Consider the following 21,705-nt stretch of genomic DNA (forward strand, 5'->3'; position numbering starts at 1 on the left):
GAGGAGAAGAAGGTTCCAAGAAACATGTCCAACAAATTCAAATCTCACAAACTCAAACCACCAAACCTAGCCAAACACTATCTCCACCAAACCTACCTCAAAAGCCTAAATTCTTGTATAAACAAACTACAAACACCTTACTAAAAATACCAATCAAATCCAGCCATGTCACACTTAAGAAAATTACAAACCTACCTTCATTCAAGCCACCAACCAAAACTCACTTCAAGACTGTTGGAAGAAAACCAAGGAAAATGTAAGCTGATGATGGTGTCATAACACTACGCCATAGATGGCTTTAACCAACACCAAAAATGTGTTGCTATAGACCCCTAAAAATGTTGCTATAGGCGAAAATGGGTCTATTGCAACATTTTTTCGATGTTGGGTCTAAGGCCGTCACTATAGGTATCTAAACTTACACCAGTGTCAATCTATAGCAACACAACAAAATATATTTCTATAGATATCAATTGCAACAGAATTTTTAGAGTATAGCTACACAGACATTGTGTTGCAATAGGTATACTAACCGGCAAAAATGGGCCCCGCGTGTCACGTGGCGGTACACGTGGTTGGGTCCCACATATGTGGGGCCCTTTATCATCTATGGCAACACACTTATTGCAACACACTTATTGCAACACCTTTAATGTTGCAAAAAAGAAATTTATGTGCATAATTTAGCACCCTATTGCAACATACTAATAGGCTAGTGCAACACCTGAACTGAAAAAAAATTGAAATGAAAAATACTTGATTTCTCATAAATTCAACAACATTCACAACCAATTCAATTCATCCAACCAGTCTTAACTACACATCCAACCATTACATTCTGTCCAACCAACAATTACAATCCATCACACCAAAACATAACTTAAGAAACACCAAAACATAACTTAAGAAATACAAGTACTCTTGCTAAGATAACGCAAAAGCATACAAGTCTTTGAAAATAACGTAGAAGAGAGATAACAAATGGTCCAAGTGCTACGACCACCGGTAAGAGGAGTATCATCAGCTCCCGTGTCACCTGAAATTGTCCTACAAAATCTGAGCTATGTCAATGTTCAACCCGGGGTTTGCTTCAAGTAAATTCTGCAGGACCAAACTCACGTTGTCTTGAACCTTCTTATGCAAGTGCCATCTGCGGTCTTATAATCTGTTCAGTGAACCTGCATGTAAATGAATTCAATCAGTGTGCTAAAACAAAGATAATATAAGATTGATCCCGCTTTTCCGGGTGACCGGAAATACAACAGATATTTTAGTTAACAGTATTAAATAAGGACGAATTTAGAATAACAAAAAACATGCTGCAGTAAAAAAATGGTCTTTCTGAAAGTGTCTATCTTAACACAAGGTGCTTTGACATGGAAGCAGAATACTACGTCATGATTAAATCATATGATACCATAGTACTCGGTTCACTCTATCTAAACCATACAACAAGGTGTTGAGATATGAAAGGGGAACACACCCTGTGACATCACTAGTAGTAGACGAGAAACAACGAAAAAAATCCAACAATCCTCTTCACAGGTTACCTATATTGCACACGTGTCCTTACCAGATTATTGTCAGAATTGTTAGGTAACAAAAATCAATAGTCCTTGGGTAAAAGATAAAATACCGTCGTAATTAAAGCTTATGAGCTGTGTTGGATCAAGCAAACATCTTTTAAGACATAAAAAGAGACTATCGTAATTAAAGCTTATGCTCTGCCCTTGTTTTTTATGGGCTCTTACCAGAGGTTTTAAACGTGTGACCAAGGATACGAAGTACACACAGGACCATCACGTCAAACATGGTCATCTTTCGAACATACATTGAACACTGAAATTTTAAAGTTGTTTAAACTAAAGCATAATTATCTAAATGGAAATCATTATTTGGTTTATTTTTCAGGTTTGGTACATGCGAGCTTTGGACACTTTGTCCTAATGTAATATTCTGTTTATTTATGTAGATGGAATGATGATTACTATGATTCAGTGAGTAAATTTACTACACCGTAGCATAGGAACCTGGGGGGTTCTGCCAAGGTAGTTGATGAAATTGGATTTTCAACAGAACACAAGTTCACAAACCTCCAGTATGCCACAACTTTATACAAATTCAGATTAAGTTTTTTATTCTACGTGTAGTTAAAATTTGATTTCAATGTGTAAATTACAAACATACATTAAACATCCCCCCACCCAACCACATGTCCAGAGATGAGAAAAATCAGACAAAAAATAATACTTGACCAGAAACAATGTACCTTAATAAATTGGCCATATGTAACACGCTGGCTATTTGGGTATCTATAATATACAGCAAAACCTGGCATATTCCCGCACTCACGTTCATATATCGATTCATTTTTCTGAAAAACACGACAATGGATATGAAAAAATACTCACAAAATCATCAATTTACCCAAAATAATTTCTTTCAAGTATGTCGATAAACCAAAGGGCCAAAGAAGACCATTATGTACCTTCCAAAGATAAGCAGTCCTCAGTGTATCGGACAAAACCCTTCCAAGTCGACCCACTTCGTACTCGGTACAGCAACATATCATAGGTTGTAAAGTTTTGCATATAAGAACGTCTATGTGGTAAATAGTGTTAAAAAAAGGTGTCCCAAGGGAATGAAGAGTATTCACAAACATGGCACAGTAAACGGCATCAGGCATACTGAATGTACATCGTGGAAAGATACACCTCTGAAGGAATTCCATATTTATCTTCAGGGTATCAGGACCACTACTTAACCACTTATCTTTTTCATGACTAAGTCGTCTGCGAACAGATACAACATTTGATTCATGCTTCTGCAGTTCACTAGTCAATCGGTCTAAAGATTCTTGAATCCTTTCCTTGTCTTTCTCTCTCTTTGTGATAGCTGAGTTCGAATTATCAGAGAGTTCTTCCAACGCTTTAAGAGCAGAATGCAGCTTGCTTATTTCAGACTCATAACAGTTTCTAGGAACATAAAGATCATATAATGTAAGACCCCAGAAGGTGGCATACAGATCAGGAGAGACTATTCCAAGCTTTTGGAGGTAACATTGTTCTAGAAGTGTCCAGGAGAGCTGACCACCTGCAAATTACAATGGTAAGAATTCAACTTCAATGTGTAATCAAAAGTAAACAATCCCAAAAAAATAAACCTTATTTATGGTATACATCTGTTGGATAACTATACTGCAAGTCTGTATTAATATGATAAAAAGAGCATTACGTAATAGGTTTCCTCCCGTTGCCAAGATCAAGAACAAGTTGGCTCTATGGATTCGTAGCTGAATCTTTTTTCAGCGCTTGCAATTTCATCACAATGTAAAGGCCAGAAGACTTTAGAACTACTCTGAGATTTGAACAGCCTCATCACGGGTCGATATATTAAAAATGCCACCTAAAAACAGAAATCACCATCAAAAGCAAGGTAATGGAGCATGAAAGGAAGTCTGCAAGTTAAGAAATAATAGCGTCTTGCTATAGGGAATGTGTGCTGGTGTTAGAAATAAAAAGGGTATGCATCTGATCCGGTAAATGTTGTTTAGACAAACAAAGACATGTTTAGAAGACTAATACTTGGACAAGAATGAAACAGTGCTAGGATGAAGGGAAAGAAATAAAGGTTGACAAGCAATGTGATACATTAGCTTCCTCAACAATCCACTGTAACTATCGAACTTGAATACAGATATGAAAACACTTATATATCTTAGTTGATTGCAATGGACTTATTAATAATTCATCTTGACATCACTACTTGCCTTTATTTTCATCTATTCATATCCAGTCTCATGAATCCAATAAAGTTGGTCTTCATCCATCTCTATCTATACTCTTTATTAATGGCCAAAACCCATTTCCAATGGTACCTCAATGTCCCAAATTTGGTGAAATCAAATCAGAACAATTTTCAATTATATATATTGTACCAAATTTGGTCACCTCGAGAATTCTATTTGTTTTTTGTTTTAGCACTATATCTCTCCCTCAACATTCCACTAGTAAATTTCGCCCATCAACATACATTACTGTTTTAAAATCCTATTGCCCAACAATAAATATCATATATTTAGTAAAGGTCAAACATAATTATAATAATAACTTACGCAGTAGTTTCTTGACCACCGCCTTGAGATCAAGTGCTGTAAAAGAGGCCTGCAAGTTTGCCTGCTAGTTTCTGAGTTCCCCAAAAGCCACCAGTTGAGTCGAGAAATGCCTTGAATTGTCCAGCCATCATTCCAAATCTATTTGGAAAACCAAAGATCAAGCCATCTGCCTCAGTAAGTTCATCTGGAGTAATGACTAGACCATCACTCCTCGGTGCAGCCTTCAACTTTCCAAGCACTTCCCCTGATAGTGTTTCTAGCATCTAAAAACAAACATACGGTTGGACATCAAATATGTCAAATCTTAGGCACATTAGAATATTTCATAATTTTAGATTTACTTGCAAGAACTAAAGTGAGATATCACATTGTTGACTTGTCGAGAGGGACAGGGTAAGACTAGCTTCTGCTACTAGGCTATCTCTGAAATCTTTAAATTTAAATAGGATTTAAACTCTTTCCCATAATAACATCACACAATCACATTCAGATATCATATTCCGAAAACTTAAAACTTAAAACTAGGACTAAACCAAATGTTAGACCACAGAGTAAATTACAATACTAGCATACGTATATCTCACCATTCACGTTTAAACCATAACATCACATGTACTAAATAATGATGTATGCTCGGCAGGAAAACATAGAATCCTTTGCCTCCACATCACATGAAAACAATAAATCTAAAGCTCAAGGCGGGCACTTTGCTTTATATGCAGTACATTAAAAAAAGAGAAAAGCCAAAAAGAGAAAATAAAGCAAATAAAATCAAAGGAAATACATGAAACAAATACCGAATTACTAAATTACCCATGCCTTTATGGGAAATGTCCCTGGAGGAAACTTTGTCGCCAACAATTCTCTCATCAGTGACGAAAGTCAGGCCTGATATCGCACTTGGGTGCTCACTGGTTCTAATGCCGAGAAAATCATTACAGTAACACTATATCTGAATGAATATATGACATATTTAGGAAAATCATAAAACACTCTAATGAATTACTCATTATATTAGTTTTACAAATTAATTTGAAACCATAAAAGATTTGAGTAATTCCTCCACCACAACATCTGCAAGAACATAATAATTGATAAAAAATAATACAAACATATAATAATTGATAAAAAAACAAACAATGGAATCACAAATTTAAAATAAAAAATAAATCATCATTGTGGGTAAGGAGATTTCTTTAGCTACTGGCTAGGGTCCCCTTCAAATGAAATGCAAAATCAGTACATTGATGAAGTTGAGCATCCGCTGTTGATGATATACTGCACATATTCATAAAATTAGAACAAACACTTGCCAAAAGCAAGTATCATAACAAGTTTATATAATGATACTTGTCATCATACCTCAAAATCGATATAGAGTGAGGATTATACCTCAAAATCGAAACTACCCTCAAATCTCAAACCCTAATTGAACACTATAATCCCAACTTAGTCTCTCTTACCCTTGAATTACATCTAAACTCATCTCGAACCCTAATTTAGATTTGAGAAAGAGAGACGGCAGCGAGAAACTAGGGGTAGAAGCCCTAATTCAGCAGAGAGACGAGTGACCGGTGACGAAGAGAGGCGAGTAATTTTTTCAATAGAAATTAGAGTGAATATTTCCCCCGTTGTTTTGCGCCAATACTTCACTGCCCGCTTTATCACAATGTTATCTTACAAGCCCAATTTTTTAAGCAACCCGATCCATCCTAATCATTTTTAATTTTTTAAATCATACTTTTTTTTAAATTACACATATTATAATTATTATAATTCATTTATTAATTTATGAAAATTTATGAAAATTTAAAACTATTACAGCTGTTATTTTTTATAAACAAATATTTTAGTAATATCAATTGATATTTTAGTTTTATTTAAAATAATTAATAAAATATATTCATTTAATATTAAATTTAAATTAAATATTTCAATATTTATAGAATATGAATAATTTATTTATTTTTCGGGCTTTTACTTTATAAGAAACTCAACAAATAATATTATTCAAATCAATAATTTTTAAAAATATATTTAATTTAGAGTTAATTTGTTTTTTAAAAATATTATTCAGCTGTCTATGGCAACACAACCATGTGGGGTTGCAATATATAAGACATCTATGCCAACACTAGAGATGTATTGAGCTATAGCAACATGTCTCTATGCCTATAGTAACACCAAAATCTGGGTGTTGTGATAGGGTCATAATTTCATACCTATTACAATATTTTCTAAGGAAACAGCAAGCAAAAACGTGTAAATAGGTCATCTATGGCGTAGTGTTTGGAACTGCTTCAATCAAGATGACTTTCTGCCTCTTAATATGAGCATAACAGATGATGACTATTTCCAATAATATCTGAAGAAATTATCAAAGTCTGTGTTGTCTCCTTAGTAGAAGTCAGAATTTACTATTTGGATGGCTCCTTCATTTTGCTTGGCAGGCAAGTAATGGAAACACTTTCAACCACAGAATTGAAGAGGGTGATTAGCTTGATGGAGGAAAGGGACACAAGTACAAGAATGTGGAAGGTTGTGACGTCTGAAAGGTTGAGGGAAATGAATGAAAGACATGCAATATTGAAGGCTGAAAAGGAGGAAAGGGATAGAAAGTATGCCAAAGAGATAGAGATATCTGAACAAAGATCAAATGAGCTTAAGGTAAGGGGGTGAGTAGAATATCAAAAGATGGACATTTCTTGAACATTCAAGTTGGCAGATTCTCAAGATTTAGAGTTGATTATCTCAATGGTTACACACTGGATGAATGGCTCAAGCTGGTAGAAGCCTTAAGAGGAAATAAATAATTAAAGAACTACAAGTACTGGTAAATCTCAAGGACCTTATTAGGAAACAACCAGGCTTTGAAAAATTCACTTGATGACTATAATTGTTGAACTGATGTAATCATTAAATATATAAAAGTTTGTATTTGTTAATCTGTCAAGTTTTATGTAATTGATTTTAGCTTAGGGTTAGTCTTGTTATCAGGCATGCATTTTTTATAAGCAATCTTCTTACAAATTGGGGGAGATTGTTGTGTACAATAACAAGACTAAGTCACATTGACAACCCTGAGATTTAGTTGCTTGATAATCAATTTTGTATTATGTATTGTATTTTTTGAGTCTGTAAAAATGTTAGAAGATTAGATTGGAGTATTTTTCTGTGAACAGATTCAAGCTAAAATAAACTCTAGAAGAAGATCAAGCCATGATCATGCCTTAGAGAAAAGTGTAGAAGTTTGGAGTTGAATACAACTGTTTTATTAAAAATGTTCTAATTTAATATATCGACAAGTCACAGATCAAGTTATATCGAGAAGTCATTCGAGAAGTCCAGAATAACTTATCTAAAAGTCTAAAATGGCTTATAGAGAAGTCTCAGAGATATCGACAAGTCAAATGAAGATGTAGAGAACTGGAGTTATCGACAAGTCATTTCTGCATGTAGAGAACTCAGAGATATTGACAAGTCAAAATGAAGATGTGAAGAATTGGAGATATCGACAAGTCAATTTCTCATTAGAGATCTCAAAGATATCGACAAGTCAAAATATATATAGAGATCTCAGGAATATCGACAAGTCATGTCTACATGTAGAGATCTCAAACATATCGAAAAGTCATTTCACATATAAAGATCAAGAGACCTCGACAAGTAAAATATACCTATAGAAAATCAGGGATCTCGATAAGCCATTATACTTATCGAGATATCACTTCTCTTTAGAACAAACCTGGAGATCTCGATATGCCTCTCAAATATAGAATGCAGACAAGTTAAAGATTCAAGATTATCAGTCAACAAATGATCTATTCACTAGATTGAAAAGTCTATAAAGTAGCTGAGAGAATATAAGATCAAGGGCCAAAATTAACTGGACAAAGGATGGTCACAGACCTGCAAGATTCTGCAGAGATTTGCTAAGCTAGAAATGGAAAATATAAAAAGATTAATTTAGAAAGTAGTTTAGTACATTTTAGTGCAAGTCTTGTAAACCAGTGCTGCTAGTGTATAAAGCATGCATTTTAGTGCAAGTCTTGTAAACCAGTTCTTATATTTTAGGAACACAGAATTTGTAGTAAGACAAACTTAATTAATACAAATTAAGTGAGTTTTGAAATATTGTGTTTGTTGATTTATTTCTGTTAACACAATATCTCTGCAAATATTAAAGTGCATTGTTCACAATATCCAAACAAGTTTAAAAAGGCTAAAAATCCAAAGAAACACATTCACCCCTTTGTGTTATACTCAATATCTAACAATATTCATATTTGTTAAAAATAATACCCTAGCTTAGAATTTGACTGGATTCTATGGTTTTCTTGAAAGAAATAGAAGGAGCGACTCTCAAAATTTTATAAAAACTCTAATTAATAAATCTCATTTGCCTTGGTGTTTGATAGGAGATTTCAATGACATGATTTATGAAGGCGATAAAGAAGGTCCTCACAAACACCCTCAAACACTACTTGATGGCTTCAGAAGGACTGTTGAAGACCGTGGCTTAATCGAAATTGATTTAATGGGTAGTAAATTTACATGGAAGAAAAGTAGAGGGAAAAAAGAGTGGGTCAGGGAACGACTTGATCGAGCCTTTGTATCTATATCTTGGTGGCATATTTACCCGTTATGCAAACTGAATGTGGGGTCGTAAGTTTTTTAATAAATTTTGAGAGAAGATTTGAAAGCAAAAAGAGATGCTGAGTTTGTAGGAAAGCTGTGAAGATGAGAATCAGACGGAACGATACTTTGAGTAGAGAAGTAAATTGGAGGATTTGATAATGCATGAGAAGTGTACTAGAAACAATGAGCGAAATCTTTTTGGTTGATGGAAGGTGACTCAAACTCCAAATTTTTTTATGCGTATGCAACTACCAGGAAGAAAAAGAGCAGCATTTTTCAGCCGAAGGATGATAATGGTTAGCTAGTGTCTGATTATGAAGGAATGTGCAATGTGGTACCAGATTATTTTGTAAAAGCTCTTTGGTTATGTCGATAGCCTTCGGGAGGAGAGCTAAGTTACTTATGGATATGTGATTTCAGAGTCCAAAATATGAAACTGGTGGAAGATTTCACGTTTGAGGAATTTTCAGTGGCAGTTAGACAAATACATCTAGACAAGAGTGCAGGCCCAGATGGTCTTAATCCAGCCTTCTACAAGAATTTTTGGAACCTGTTGGGTAACGAAGTTTTCCAATATTGTGTCAAATGGTTGAATGATGTCTTTTTTCCTGCTAATCTCAACGATAAAATAACAGTCTTGATCCCAAAGAAAGATAGTGCAGATAATATGAAGGATCTTCATCCAATTGCGTTATACAATGTACTCTTAAAAATTATTGCTAAAGTCTTATCGAATCGTCTTCAAGAGTTTCTACCAGGTATTATTTCTGAAAATCAATTTGTATTTGTTCCATGTAAAAGTGTTATGGATAATGTTCTTGTAGCTTTCGAGATGTTACATTATATGAAGCAGAAGAAACGAGGGGATGAATAAGATGTATATTTGAAACTCGACGTTAGTAAGGCCTATAAAAGAGTGGATTGGGGCTTCCTAAAGTATCAGATGCAATAAATGGGTTTTTCTAACAAATGGGTTGATTGGATCATGTTATGTGTGTCAACAGTCTCGTACTCAGTGAATTTTAATGGTGCTCATATAGGTCCTGTAAATCCCATGTGCGGCTTGTGATAAGGTGATCTGCTTTCACCTTATCTATTATTGTTATGTGTAGAAGGCCTTTCCTGCTCTATTAAGAAATTAGCGGAGGAAGGGAAGATTACTGGATGTAAAATTCATGAGCAGGCCCCGTCAGTAACATACTTATTATTTGCCGATGATAGTTTTCTCTTCTGTAAAGCAACTATAGAGGAAGTTCGGGAGCTTAAATTAATTCTGCAGAAATATGAAGTGTGCTCAGGCCAAACAATTAAATTTCAGAATTCAGGTATCTAATTTAGTGCTAATGTGAGGGTGGACAAACAAATGGAGATTAAAAATTTGTTGGAGGTGCGTAATGATCTAAGCGAATGACGATACTTAGGCCTGCCCTCACTCATAGGCAGGTCTAAGAAGCAGGTTTTTGATTTTCTAAAAGATCGACTATGGAACAAAATACAAGGTTGGAGTATAAAGTGTTTATCAAAAGCATGGAAAGCTGTTCTTTACTGCAAGGTAGCACAAGCAGTCCCATCTTATGCGATGTCTTATTTTCTGTTACCAAAGTCTTTATGCAAGGAGCTGAAAAGAATGATGAATAGCTTTTGGTGGGGTTCAGATGCGAGTAATAGAAAGGGAATAAGATGGTTGTCATGGATGAATATTTTTCATATCGAAGGGAGAGGGAGGACTGGGCTTTGGAAATTTATACAGTTTCAATCTCGCTTGGTTAGGAAAACATTATTGGAATTTCCTCAATAACCCGAGCTTATTGGTTGCGAGGGTGTTTAAAGCTCAGTATTTTGCTAATACTAGTATGTTTGAAGCAGCTCGAGGTGGAGGAGTAAGTTTTATATGGTCAGGTCTGTGGAAAGCTAAAAAAGTTCTTAAGAAGGGGTTTAAGTGGCACTACTACAAATTTTAACTTAGGATACACCACTTATATAGCCCTTTTCTTTATGTGCTATGCAAGTGGTTACTTACATAGCATTTTTTAGAAAAAGGCTATACAAGCTATTATCAAAAAAATAAAAAATAAATTAAAATTAATGATAAATACTAAGATAGCATTTGCCGTTGTAAGCGTTATCTAACCTTAATCTTATATATCATTTTGATAAGTGCTATGTAAGTTACCGTATTCTAAGTAATTTATTTTTATTTTTATTTTTATTTGTTCTCAACAATAACACTTCTGGGAGTGCTATCCAAGTGACTAAACATTTGAACTCTAATATAATTATAGTCTGTAGTTTTTTTCTAGAAAGTTGGAACACATCTCGTTTTCTTCTTTTTCTTTTATTCTCTTCAATCAATACTCCAACAAATAACAAGTTTGAAAGATTCATCGAAGCAACAAGTTTGAAAGATTGATCGGACTTCTGGGTCAATTTGCGAATAGATACATCGACCTTGTCGGTAAATACTTCTGTCGAAGATGGTCATAATATGTTATGGATCTTTTCTCAGCAAATCAATTTGGAGCCACGCACTAAATCGATTTGGAACTTCTTGGACACTACACATCGAGTGAATCCCAAACCTCTGGCTTCAAATTAATTTGTAAGTTTTCATAGATTAATTCATTGTTATTTCTTTGAAATCAGTTGTGATGTTAGTTTTTTATTCTAGGGTTAAATTAGGGGTTTTACTTTTTAAGTACTGAATTAAGGTAATTTGGGGTTAAATATTATACGTGCCGGTTAGTGCCTTTATTTTTATTGTCTCGTATGTCTTAACAAATTTAAAGGGGGTACTAAGATGGTTTGCATTTGTAGGATGCAAATGCGGGGGTATGAGCTGATTCCATGTATATTTTTTTCTATTAGTTGAAGTTGTTGACTAACACTGTCACATAATACATGTAAAAAACATTGTTACATAATAATGCTTACTTTTCTTAATGTTAGCCATTGCATCATAAATATGTATAACTAATAGCTCCATTGGCTCTGGTAAAGTTTCATGGAGTATGTCAAAGATTTGGCCTTTTTCTTGAGTTGTGAGAGAGAAACTAGTTAATATATAGCCCCTCCTTGTCGTTAATGATGCTTTGTTTTTTGTCCAAATTTGTACATTATATCTTGCTTGTTTTTATGTGTGACAGAATTTTGCAGGAATCCTTTGCAGTAGTAGATCATGTCCTATATATATAATCACGAAATCGTAAATGATTTTCAATTGCATTAATAGTTGAAGCATTACCAATGCATACAGAGGTATATGATGTATGTTCATAATAGTAAGTAATATTGCCTCTGCTTTTGTTATTTTAACAATTGATTATTTTCCTTGTTGATTTCTTTGTTCACAGTGTAATTGTGATGATATTCCAAATGATAGATTTGCTTCAAGATGTATTTTTTCAAGGTTTGCAACTATTTTTTTAGTACAATTTTATTAACCCAACACTGACTCCTATCCTCAACACATTTATTTTGGGTGAGGTGTTTTATATCATTCTCATTATCTGTGTGTTTTTTTAACTAGTCATATGTATAAAATACCTTATTTTACTCTTATGCAATGACTGCTTGATATATTAAGATAATATTAAATATGACAATATCATTGTAACAGAATGTCTTTCATCCTTATAAAAAATCTGTTTTACCTTGTTTGTATTTGCACTTGCACTTTCTAGTAAGTGACAGTAATAGAACATGTTCATTGTGTTATATATGATCGTAAGATTGGGAAAATAACATAGGTAATTACTTTTTTGTTACCAACCATTTGACAAGGTAGATTCTTATTAATGTCCAAGAATATATGTATCTTCATGGAGTAAACGGAGTTTTCATTTAGCCATTTGACTTTAAATTGATTTGTGAGTATTTATGTTAGATATATTTGATAATGTCATGGCTAATGTGATTTATGTTTAGTTTTCAGATCTTACTTAAACAGGATAAATCGGTACTTACTGGAAGTCAGGACTTAAGGATATCAGTACTTATATTATCAGGAGATAATTATCAAAAGATGGATATCAGAACTTAAGTACTGAAGGACATTCAGATAAGGAAGACAGCTGGTTAAAGGAAAGAAGATCGAGATAAACATAAGAAGAGATATGCATGAAGATGGAATTCTATGAAGAATAGAATACTTGGAAGAAAAGATATCTGATTGATATATTTTAGGAAGCAGAATTATATTCCCTATCAATTAGCGATTATCTTGTAACTGTGTAGTATATAAACACAGATATAGGGTTTACACTATAAGTGTTATCACAATCGAGAAGATTATTCTTTTGTAACCCTAACAGCTCTCGTGATATTTGTTCATCACTGAGAGAGAACAGTTCCATACTGTAACAGAGTTTATTGTTTTGAATAAAGTTTGTTTTCTGTTACTTGAGTTATTAAAGTTTGATTTGATTGTGTTATACAATGTATTCACCCCCCTCTACAGCGAGTGTGACCTAACAAGTGGTATCAGAGCCTATCTGTTAACACACAAACAGTTTAAGATCCAAACACAATTATGTCTGAAGTAGAAACTCCAACTAAGCCCACCAAAACTGAAGAACCTCCAAAGACACAAATTCAAAGCCGATATGAGACTATCAGAGTTCCCATATTGAGACCATCTGAATATCCCATATGGAAGGTGAGGATGACCATGTTTCTGGAAGCTACAGATCCAGAATATCTTGATAGAATCAAGGAAGGGCCTCACAAACCAACCAAACTCGTTGTTACAGTTGCAGGTGAAGCAGCAAAGTCGGTACCAAAGGAGAAGAGTGATTACACTGCTAAAGATATCGCATCAATTGCTAAGGATGCTAAGGTACGACACTTACTGCATAGTGCCATTGATAATGTAATGTCAAACAGGGTAATAAACTGCAAGACTGCAAAGGAGATATGAGATGCCTTGGAAACAAGATGTCAGGGAACTGATACGATTAAGAAGAACAGGAAGACAATACTCACTCAAGAGTATGAACATTTTGACTCAAAGGCTAATGAGTCATTGACTGATTTATATGATAGATTTGTTAAACTCTTGAATGATTTGTCACTGGTTGATAAGGAGTATGATCTTCAAGATTCAAACCTTAAATTCCTGTTAGCTCTTCCTGAATGCTGGGATTTGAAGGCAACAACAATAAGAGACAACTATAATCTTGATGAAACAACTCTTGATAAAATTTATGGGATGCTCAAGACTCATGAACTTGAGATGGAACAAAGAAGCAAGAGGAAAGGAGGAAAGTCAAGGACAGTTGCTCTTAAGGCTGAAGAAGAATCCCCCAAGGCAGCTACCTCAAGGAAAGACAAGGGTAAAGCTCTCTTCATAAAGTCTGATACTGAGTCATCAAGTTCTGAAAGTGATGATGACTCAGAATCTGAAAGCTTGCCTGAGACGGATGCTGATGAAGAGATGATGAAGCTGTGTGCTCTTATGGTGAAAGGAATCACAAAGATTGCATATAGGAAGTTCAGGAAGGGAAAGAAGTTTTCCAGGAAAGGCGCAAGTTCTGATAAGAAGAATTTCAGAAAATCTGAGGGAAGATGAGGAAAGTCTGACAGAGGAGATTATACAATTGTCAAATGCTACAACTGTGGTGAGAAAGGCCACATATCTCCTGATTGCAAGAAAGAGAAGAGTGACAAAGGCAAGGCTCTTGTCACAAAGAAGAAAAGCTGGACAAACACCTCAGATTCTGAAAGTGAGGAGAATTATGCCTTGATGGCAAATGCTGATAAGGCAAGTGCCGAAAGCAGTTCTGAAGCTGCTGAATTAAAGGTACCTCGAACTACTTATGCCTTTCATACTGATGATATTAATGAGTTGAGAAGATATCTTAAAACCATGTTTATTAGTTATAGAGATCAAACTTTTAGATGTGAAAGATTAACTTCTGAAAATCTTGCTTATAAAAAGAGGAATGATTATTTAGAAAAGGAGTTAGTTATGTTTCATCAAACTCAGAAAGATAGAGATGATGCTTTCTATGTTAGAGATGAAGTACTTAAAATGAATGAATTTCTAAAAGCTGAGTTAGAAAAGGAAAGAGTGATTATTAGGACTTGGGCTGACTCTGGTAGAACAACTCATAATTTGTTAAGTAGTGAAAACTGGAAAGAGGGCTTAGGTTATGGAGAGGATAAAAATGATAAATGAACTGTAGATATTAAGCCTGTAGTTGTTAAACAAAAGCCAAAGTTAAAACCTGTTAAGTTTGTAGATGTAAAGTCTGATAATGAGAAATCAGAAGTTAAAAAGGAATTAACTTCTGACAAACTAAAACAGGAAAAGACAACTGAAGTAAATGTAGGCTTAATGACTAAGAAGCAGCTTAAGCATAAGCTGAAAGATGTTAAGAATGCAAACAAGGGAAAATCACCTAGGAAAAATAGGAATGGAAAGGAAGGTGTGAATAAAAGCAATGATTATAAGCCTGTTCCTGATGCTCCTAAAAAACGTGTCATAACTGTGGAAGTTCTAACCATCTGGCTTCTTTTTGCAGGAAGAATAAGAACATAAACTCCTTACCTTCAAAGTCAGGAGTTAAGAGTCAGTCTGTTAGATATAAGCCATAAAATCCTTGTTTTCATTGTGGTAGTTTATGGCATTCCATTTATACTTGTAAGGAATATCATAGTCTGTACTATGATTATTATCAAATAAAACCTTCTTTAAAGAAAGTTACCATTGTTCCTTCTAGTGTAAGTTCTGATTCAAAGTCTGATAGTGTAAATTCTAATAAGAAAAATGTTAACATAAACTCTGATGATAAATCTGCTGCATATGTTAACAGACTTAATAAGGCCAAAGGATCCAAGCATGTCTGGGTCCTTAAAACTAATCATTAGTGGTCTTTGTGATTGCAGGGCAACTGGAAAAACATCCTAGTTCTGGACAGTGGATGTTCAGGACATATGACTGGAAATAAAGCCCTGCTATCAGACTTTGTGGAGAAGGCTGGCCCAAGTGTTTCTTATGGAGATGGCAACATTGGAAAAACATTGGGATATGGCAATATCAATCTTGGGAATGTCATCATTAAAGAAGTAGCTCTAGTCTCAGGACTTAAACATAATCTACTGAGTGTTAGTCAAATCTGTGACAGAGGTTATCATGTGGATTTATTTGAAGAACACTGTGAAGTTGTAAGTAAATCTACAGGAAAAGTTGTTCTGAAAGTATACAGGTGTGGTAACATTTATGGACTTAAGCAAGCTCCAAGAGCATGGTATGAGACTTTAGCTCAGTTTCTTCTGGAAAGTGGATTTAACAGAGGAACAATTTCTACCTCAACCATGGAAAGGACTTACTTCTGGTCCAGATTTATGTTGATGATATCATTTTTGGTTCTACAAATGACAGACTTTGCAAGAAGTTTGCCAAACTGATGCAGTCAAGGTATCAAATGAGTATGATGGGGGAACTTAGCTATTTTCTGGGCCTTCAAGTCAAGCAGAATGAAGAAGGGACTTTTATTTGTCAAACTAAGTACACCAGAAATTTGCTGAAGAAATTTGGAATGCAAGATTGTTCAAGTGCATCCACTCTCATGGCCACTGCAATAAAACTGGACAAGGATACTGGTAAATCAGTAGATATTACTGATTATAGAGGTATGATTGGCTCACTACTATATCTAACTGCTAGTAGACCTTATATCATGTATGCTACCCGTCTTTGTGCAAGATTTCAAGCAGATCCAAGAGAACCTCACTTAACAGCTGTGAAAAGAATTTTCAATTATCTTAAAGGAACAGCTGATCTGGGATTGTGGTATCCCAGAGAATTAGATTTTAAACTAATAGGTTACTCAGATGCAGATTTTGCAGGTTGCAAAATTGATAGGAAAAATACAAGTGGAAGCTGCCAATTTCTTGGAGGCAGATTGGTTTCTTGGTTTAGCAAGAAACAAAAGTCAATTTCCACATCAACTGCAGAAGCAGAGTACATTGTTGCAGGAAGCTGTTGTGCACAGATTCTTTGGATGAAGAATCAGTTACTAGATTATGGGTTAACATATTTTAAAATCCCTATTTACTGTGATAATTAAAGTGCTATTGCTATGACAGGTAATCCAGTTCAACACTCAATGATAAAGCACATCAGCATCAGGTACCACTTCATAAGGGAACATGTGGATGAAGGTACAATGGAATTGCACTTTGTTTCAACAGATCAACAACTAGCAGATATCTTCACAAAACCACTGTGTGAAGCTACTTTTACAAGATTGGTAAATGAACTTGGAATGGTTTCAGGTTCTTTCTCTAAATCTGCTTAGTTTTGTTCTGATGCATCAGACTTTATGATCAGTATTTACAGAAATTACCCTCTTTGTGTATTCTGTGCTTAATTGAAAATTGCTTAAGTACTGACTGTTGTCTGATGTGACTTACTAAACTCTGATAGTGATATGACTGTTTATGTAACTATTCTATCCTATGAGGATACCTGTGCTAGATGCTGACCTAGTAATCTTCAATACACTAGGGATCCCACGTTAGAAGTAATTATTTCTGTGGAAATCTATTGACACAAGCAAATTCTGATATTGAGCTTAGTTGAGTTTATTTTGTCTATCTTATTACTAAGTCACAAACTAGAATAATGCTTCTCATCTGTTAAGTTCTGATGCTAGTAAATCTGTTGAATGTACTAAGTGCTGATGAACCTCTTATCAAAAGAAAAAGGAAAAAGAATCAAGGAATTAAAATCAGGTACTCCTTTGAGATCTAGAGTAAAAATGTGGAAGGGACGACCCAAGTGCATTGCTGGTATTAAGTAATATGCATCAGAAAAGCAAATAAATATTTTTCTTGGTGACTTTTCACACTCTATGATTACTGGAGAAATACTCTGATAATAGCATAAATTCTGATAAGCAGTCATGACTCACTTACACTGAGAAGCCACTATAAAATGGAATTTAAAAAGATGCACAAAATTAGCACAAAACAGTTGAGGTGGACTCAAGCATGAACTCATTCAATAGTAGGCTTCAGAATAATGACAGATTTTTAGTAAAGTTTTAGTTATGCCTTATTTCTAAGATGTACTGAAGTGAATCAGACTTTACTCTTTGTCTGATATTTAGCTTAATGCACACACTAACACTCTATATGAATGATGAAAATTACTGTGGTGATCAATGTTATTTTAGATGAACAGTTTATGTGTCAGATTGCATAAATTTCGAGGACAAGTTCTGTTGACCGTTCTGATGATTAAGTTCTGAAGAATCGATATCAGAATTTGTGTGAAGAATTACAAAAATAGGCATTCATTTTTCGAGTAAAGAAATCATGTTCTGATAACTGTTAAGTTCTGATGTAAGTCTAAGTTCTGATATTAAATTCTGATCCTTTACTTGACTTATTTGTGGATAAACTCTAAAAACAGTCTTATTTTAAATCAGAATATGTTGGGGCAAAATATTAACAGTCAATATAATTAAGGATAGTGGTACACATACATGCACAGTAATTTTTACTTGTTTCTTGTGCGCATTAAACCCTGTTTTACTTTTCCAATGACTGTTTTTCTTCTTCCAAGTCTAGGGAGACGAGGTAGAATTATTTTTACCTGTTAGCATTAAATTTCCTTGCGTCTCCTAGCATTCTCTTGCCTATATAAACCAACACTTCACAACAGCCTATACATCAATTCTTTTCTCACAAACTCACTCTCCTTTTCTTCATACCAACACAATCATGGTCAACTACAATATGTTTTTGAACTATGAAACCTTCAACATGGAGCTGAGCTGTGAGGCATGGCAGCAGGAATGGCACGTAACTGTCATTCCTGATGAGATTTGAGACTTGGTTCCCCAGGAGGTTCTCACCCACCTCCTGTTCTTTTACATGGACTACCATCGCCATCTGGAGCGATTGGAGGAAGAAAGGCTGGAAGCTCTCCGCCAGCAAGAGCGAATCATCAGACTCGCTATTCTTTTTGTAGAGAGTAGGAAGAAGAAATAACTTATTTTCTTCTTCCTTTTTTTCTTCATCGTCAGCTTTGCCCTGCTTCTTGAGCTAGGACAAAGGTTGTTGATGTTAGGTTTAGAAGCTTAGGACAATCTTGTAATGCTCTGATGTAATTTTCATGAATGTATTCTCTTAATATATTAATGGAATTCCTACTTTTTGCAAGTTTTTATCTCTGAGATGTTTGTAATTTAAATGCACTGATAAATCCTGATATATCGATATTCTGATGACCATTTCATTTTTGATTTAAATTAAGTTCTGATTTTAAAATATCAGTACTTGTTTATTTGATTTATTCTGGTCATTCTCACACTCGAATTTTTTTTGAATATTGGTGTTGTAGTGAAAATAATTGAATAAGTGGGAACAGTTTAAATTTTGAATTAAAACTGATTTACCTCAATTAATGGAATTACTGGGTAAGTGGAACGGTTTTTCCTTGAAAAACTATAGGTGGGTAAGTAATGATTATTGTTTTCCCGTGCCCATTAACTATTCATTATTACTGCATGTCTGACAGGTGTCCAATGGTTTTTTTTTACCAAGTATAAGTAAGAGAGAGAGAAGATTATACAATCTTTTATTTACTTTTACACTTTATCTCTCTTTCTTTGCTTTTACTCTCTCTCATCTCCCGACGTTGGTTTTTCATACAGACATTTTATCAAACACCTAACATGCACTCTTAAATTTCAATTTTTCTGATGGCACCTAAGGATTTGATCATTGATGGAGCTAAGTTCGTTCCAAATAACTATGCTGCAATTCTCGATCATGCTGAAGCTCCGTCTGAGTTGCATTTTGTGCAAGATCTTCTTGCACACAGTGAAATTGGGTATACATTGACCCAGCCTTCAGTCTTTTCAAGCCAACAAGTTCTGACGTTTTGGCGGACTGGGCATTTTGATAATGGTGGTACAACTGGTACTCCCAGTATTGTTTTTGAAGTGGATGATACTGAACATGTGGTAACTCCTGGTACAATTCGCAAGGCCTTACATTTACCAGAAGGCTGTATTTTCTCAACACCGGAGGAATCAGCTCTACAAGAGTTAATGGCAAGTTTGGGGTATGAGCAGAGTTTGGCTAAGCTTGGACAGTTGAAACGGGCTCATATCAGAAAGGAATGGAGTTTCTTCTTCGACTGCATCACTAAAACCTTCGGGAATAAGTGTTCCAACTTTGATGTCATTCCTATAATGAGTCAGCACATCGGGTATGCTATTATTAACCAAACTCATTTTGATTTTGCAAGTGCTGTGATAGGTTTCATAGGGGATAGGTTGACAGAAGATTGAAATGTAGTTTACTTTGCTAGATTCTGTCAGCTTATATATAACTTTTGCTGTACTGATCCCCCTCAACTAGCCAGTTCTTTATATCCACCCTTTAAAATTGCAAAACGAGCCTTTAATGACTTGGTAAATGCTGACCTTAAGAAAAAGGTGGTTAGACCTTTACAGATTCCTCAGTCTGTAAAACAGATCTTGGTAAATGTTGATCCTGAAACCTATAGATTTGTTTATCCTAATGTACAACCCACCACCACATCACAAACACCACAGCAACCATCAGAACATACCACTCATACATCAATTTCTCAACCCTCCCTCAGAACATATCTCAATCATATCTCTTAACTTCACAGACAGCTCAACCTTCATCCTCGGCACCTACTGTGAAGCCTTCATCTTCCAAGCCCAAGAGAACAAAGACTGTTTCTCAAACACCACAGAAGAGAAGGGGGATTGTTCTGAGAGATGAGTCCGATAGTGAGGAACAGGTTTCTCCATCAGAACCTGTTGTTAAAGAAGCTGAGAAAGTCTCTTCTCAGAAGGATTCTGGAATTGGGGGATCTAAGTTTCTCAAAAGGCTTAGAAGAATGACTTCTGCTGAACCTCCCAAGGAATCCCCACCTTCAAAGAGATACAAGAAACAGAGAGCAAAAAGGCCAGTTTCAGATGATGAGGAAGCAGCAGCTAAGAAAGGAGATCAGGAATCTCTGATCTCACAAGAACAAGAATTTACTGAAGCCACTGCTTCTCCATTGACTCCAACTCATGAAGCTGCTACAAATAAGGCCAACACACCATCTGTATCTCCTGTTCATAAGACTGTATCTCCTGTTGATCCAGGCACAAGTGCTAAAATTGATATTCAGAACCTGGTTGTGCCTGAGGTACTTTACTTAGAAGCTCCAACAACAATTAATCCATCAACAACACCTGTTACTAATGCTACTCAAACTCCAGAATTATCTACTACACCTTCTCTGTATCTAGATTTTGATGATCAGAATAAAGGTGAGCATCAGGATATGGATGTTGATCAGAACTTGGAACCAGATCATCACTTAGATGATGATGCTGAAGCCTCAATTGCTTCTCATACTGCTGTTTTATCAGAAGATGCCGATTCTGTAAGTTCTGATGCTGCAAATGCTGATGATACTGGTGATGCTGCTCCAAATGCAGATGCTGATGAAGCAGGTCCTTCAGGACAAGCACCTCAACAAACTGTTCTTAAATCTGAACTAGTTAAGAAGTTTGTTACAAGAGAAGCACCAGTGCCTTGGAGTGAAACTCCTGCAGGACAGGAGTGGACTAAGGAATGGAACTCAGTTACCTGTGTTTCATCTGCAAAGAATCTTGCTGAGTACTTGACAAAAGCTGATGAGATGTTAATTCCTGATGATTTCAAAACACAGCTTCGAGTCACAGTATTGAGTACTAAACATTTACAAGGTCTCCATTCAACTACTCATGCAGAGTTACATAAAATTCAGGAAGAATTAATCAAGCAAGAACAAGTTCAGAAAATTGATAAGAAAAAATTCTTCCAACCTACCTTTGACAGAGTTGCTTATATTGAGAAGACACAAGATAACCAACAATCTCATATTGATGCTGTAATATCCGGGATATATCGTGTAATTATTTTTGCTA

At 35.1% G+C, this 21,705-nt stretch overlaps 1 protein-coding gene across 4 annotated transcripts; it reads right to left on the reverse strand.

Moving 5' to 3' along the window:
- Positions 1–740: 740 nt before the first annotated feature.
- On the reverse strand, positions 741–5,769 carry LOC141667033 (THO complex subunit 2-like). 4 transcript variants are annotated; one of them, XM_074473337.1, is made up of 7 exons: positions 5,507–5,769; positions 4,928–5,392; positions 4,115–4,377; positions 3,235–3,405; positions 2,489–3,093; positions 2,270–2,374; positions 741–1,178 (listed from the first exon to the last, which is right to left on the reverse strand). In XM_074473337.1, the coding sequence occupies exons 5-7, from the start codon at positions 2,729–2,731 to the stop codon at positions 1,170–1,172; spliced, it is 357 nt and encodes a 118-aa protein (XP_074329438.1). In that variant the 5' UTR covers positions 2,732–3,093; positions 3,235–3,405; positions 4,115–4,377; positions 4,928–5,392; positions 5,507–5,769; the 3' UTR covers positions 741–1,169. The 4 variants fall into 4 exon arrangements, with proteins under 4 accessions (XP_074329438.1, XP_074329436.1, XP_074329435.1 ...); XM_074473335.1 differs by having other exon boundaries at positions 4,934–5,392; positions 5,477–5,769; XM_074473334.1 differs by having other exon boundaries at positions 5,477–5,769.
- Between the last annotated feature and the right edge of the window lie 15,936 nt (positions 5,770–21,705).

Source organism: Apium graveolens, chromosome 6, assembly GCF_009905375.1.
Source record: "Apium graveolens cultivar Ventura chromosome 6, ASM990537v1, whole genome shotgun sequence".
In the NCBI taxonomy this organism is placed as follows: Eukaryota; Viridiplantae; Streptophyta; class Magnoliopsida; order Apiales; family Apiaceae; genus Apium; species Apium graveolens.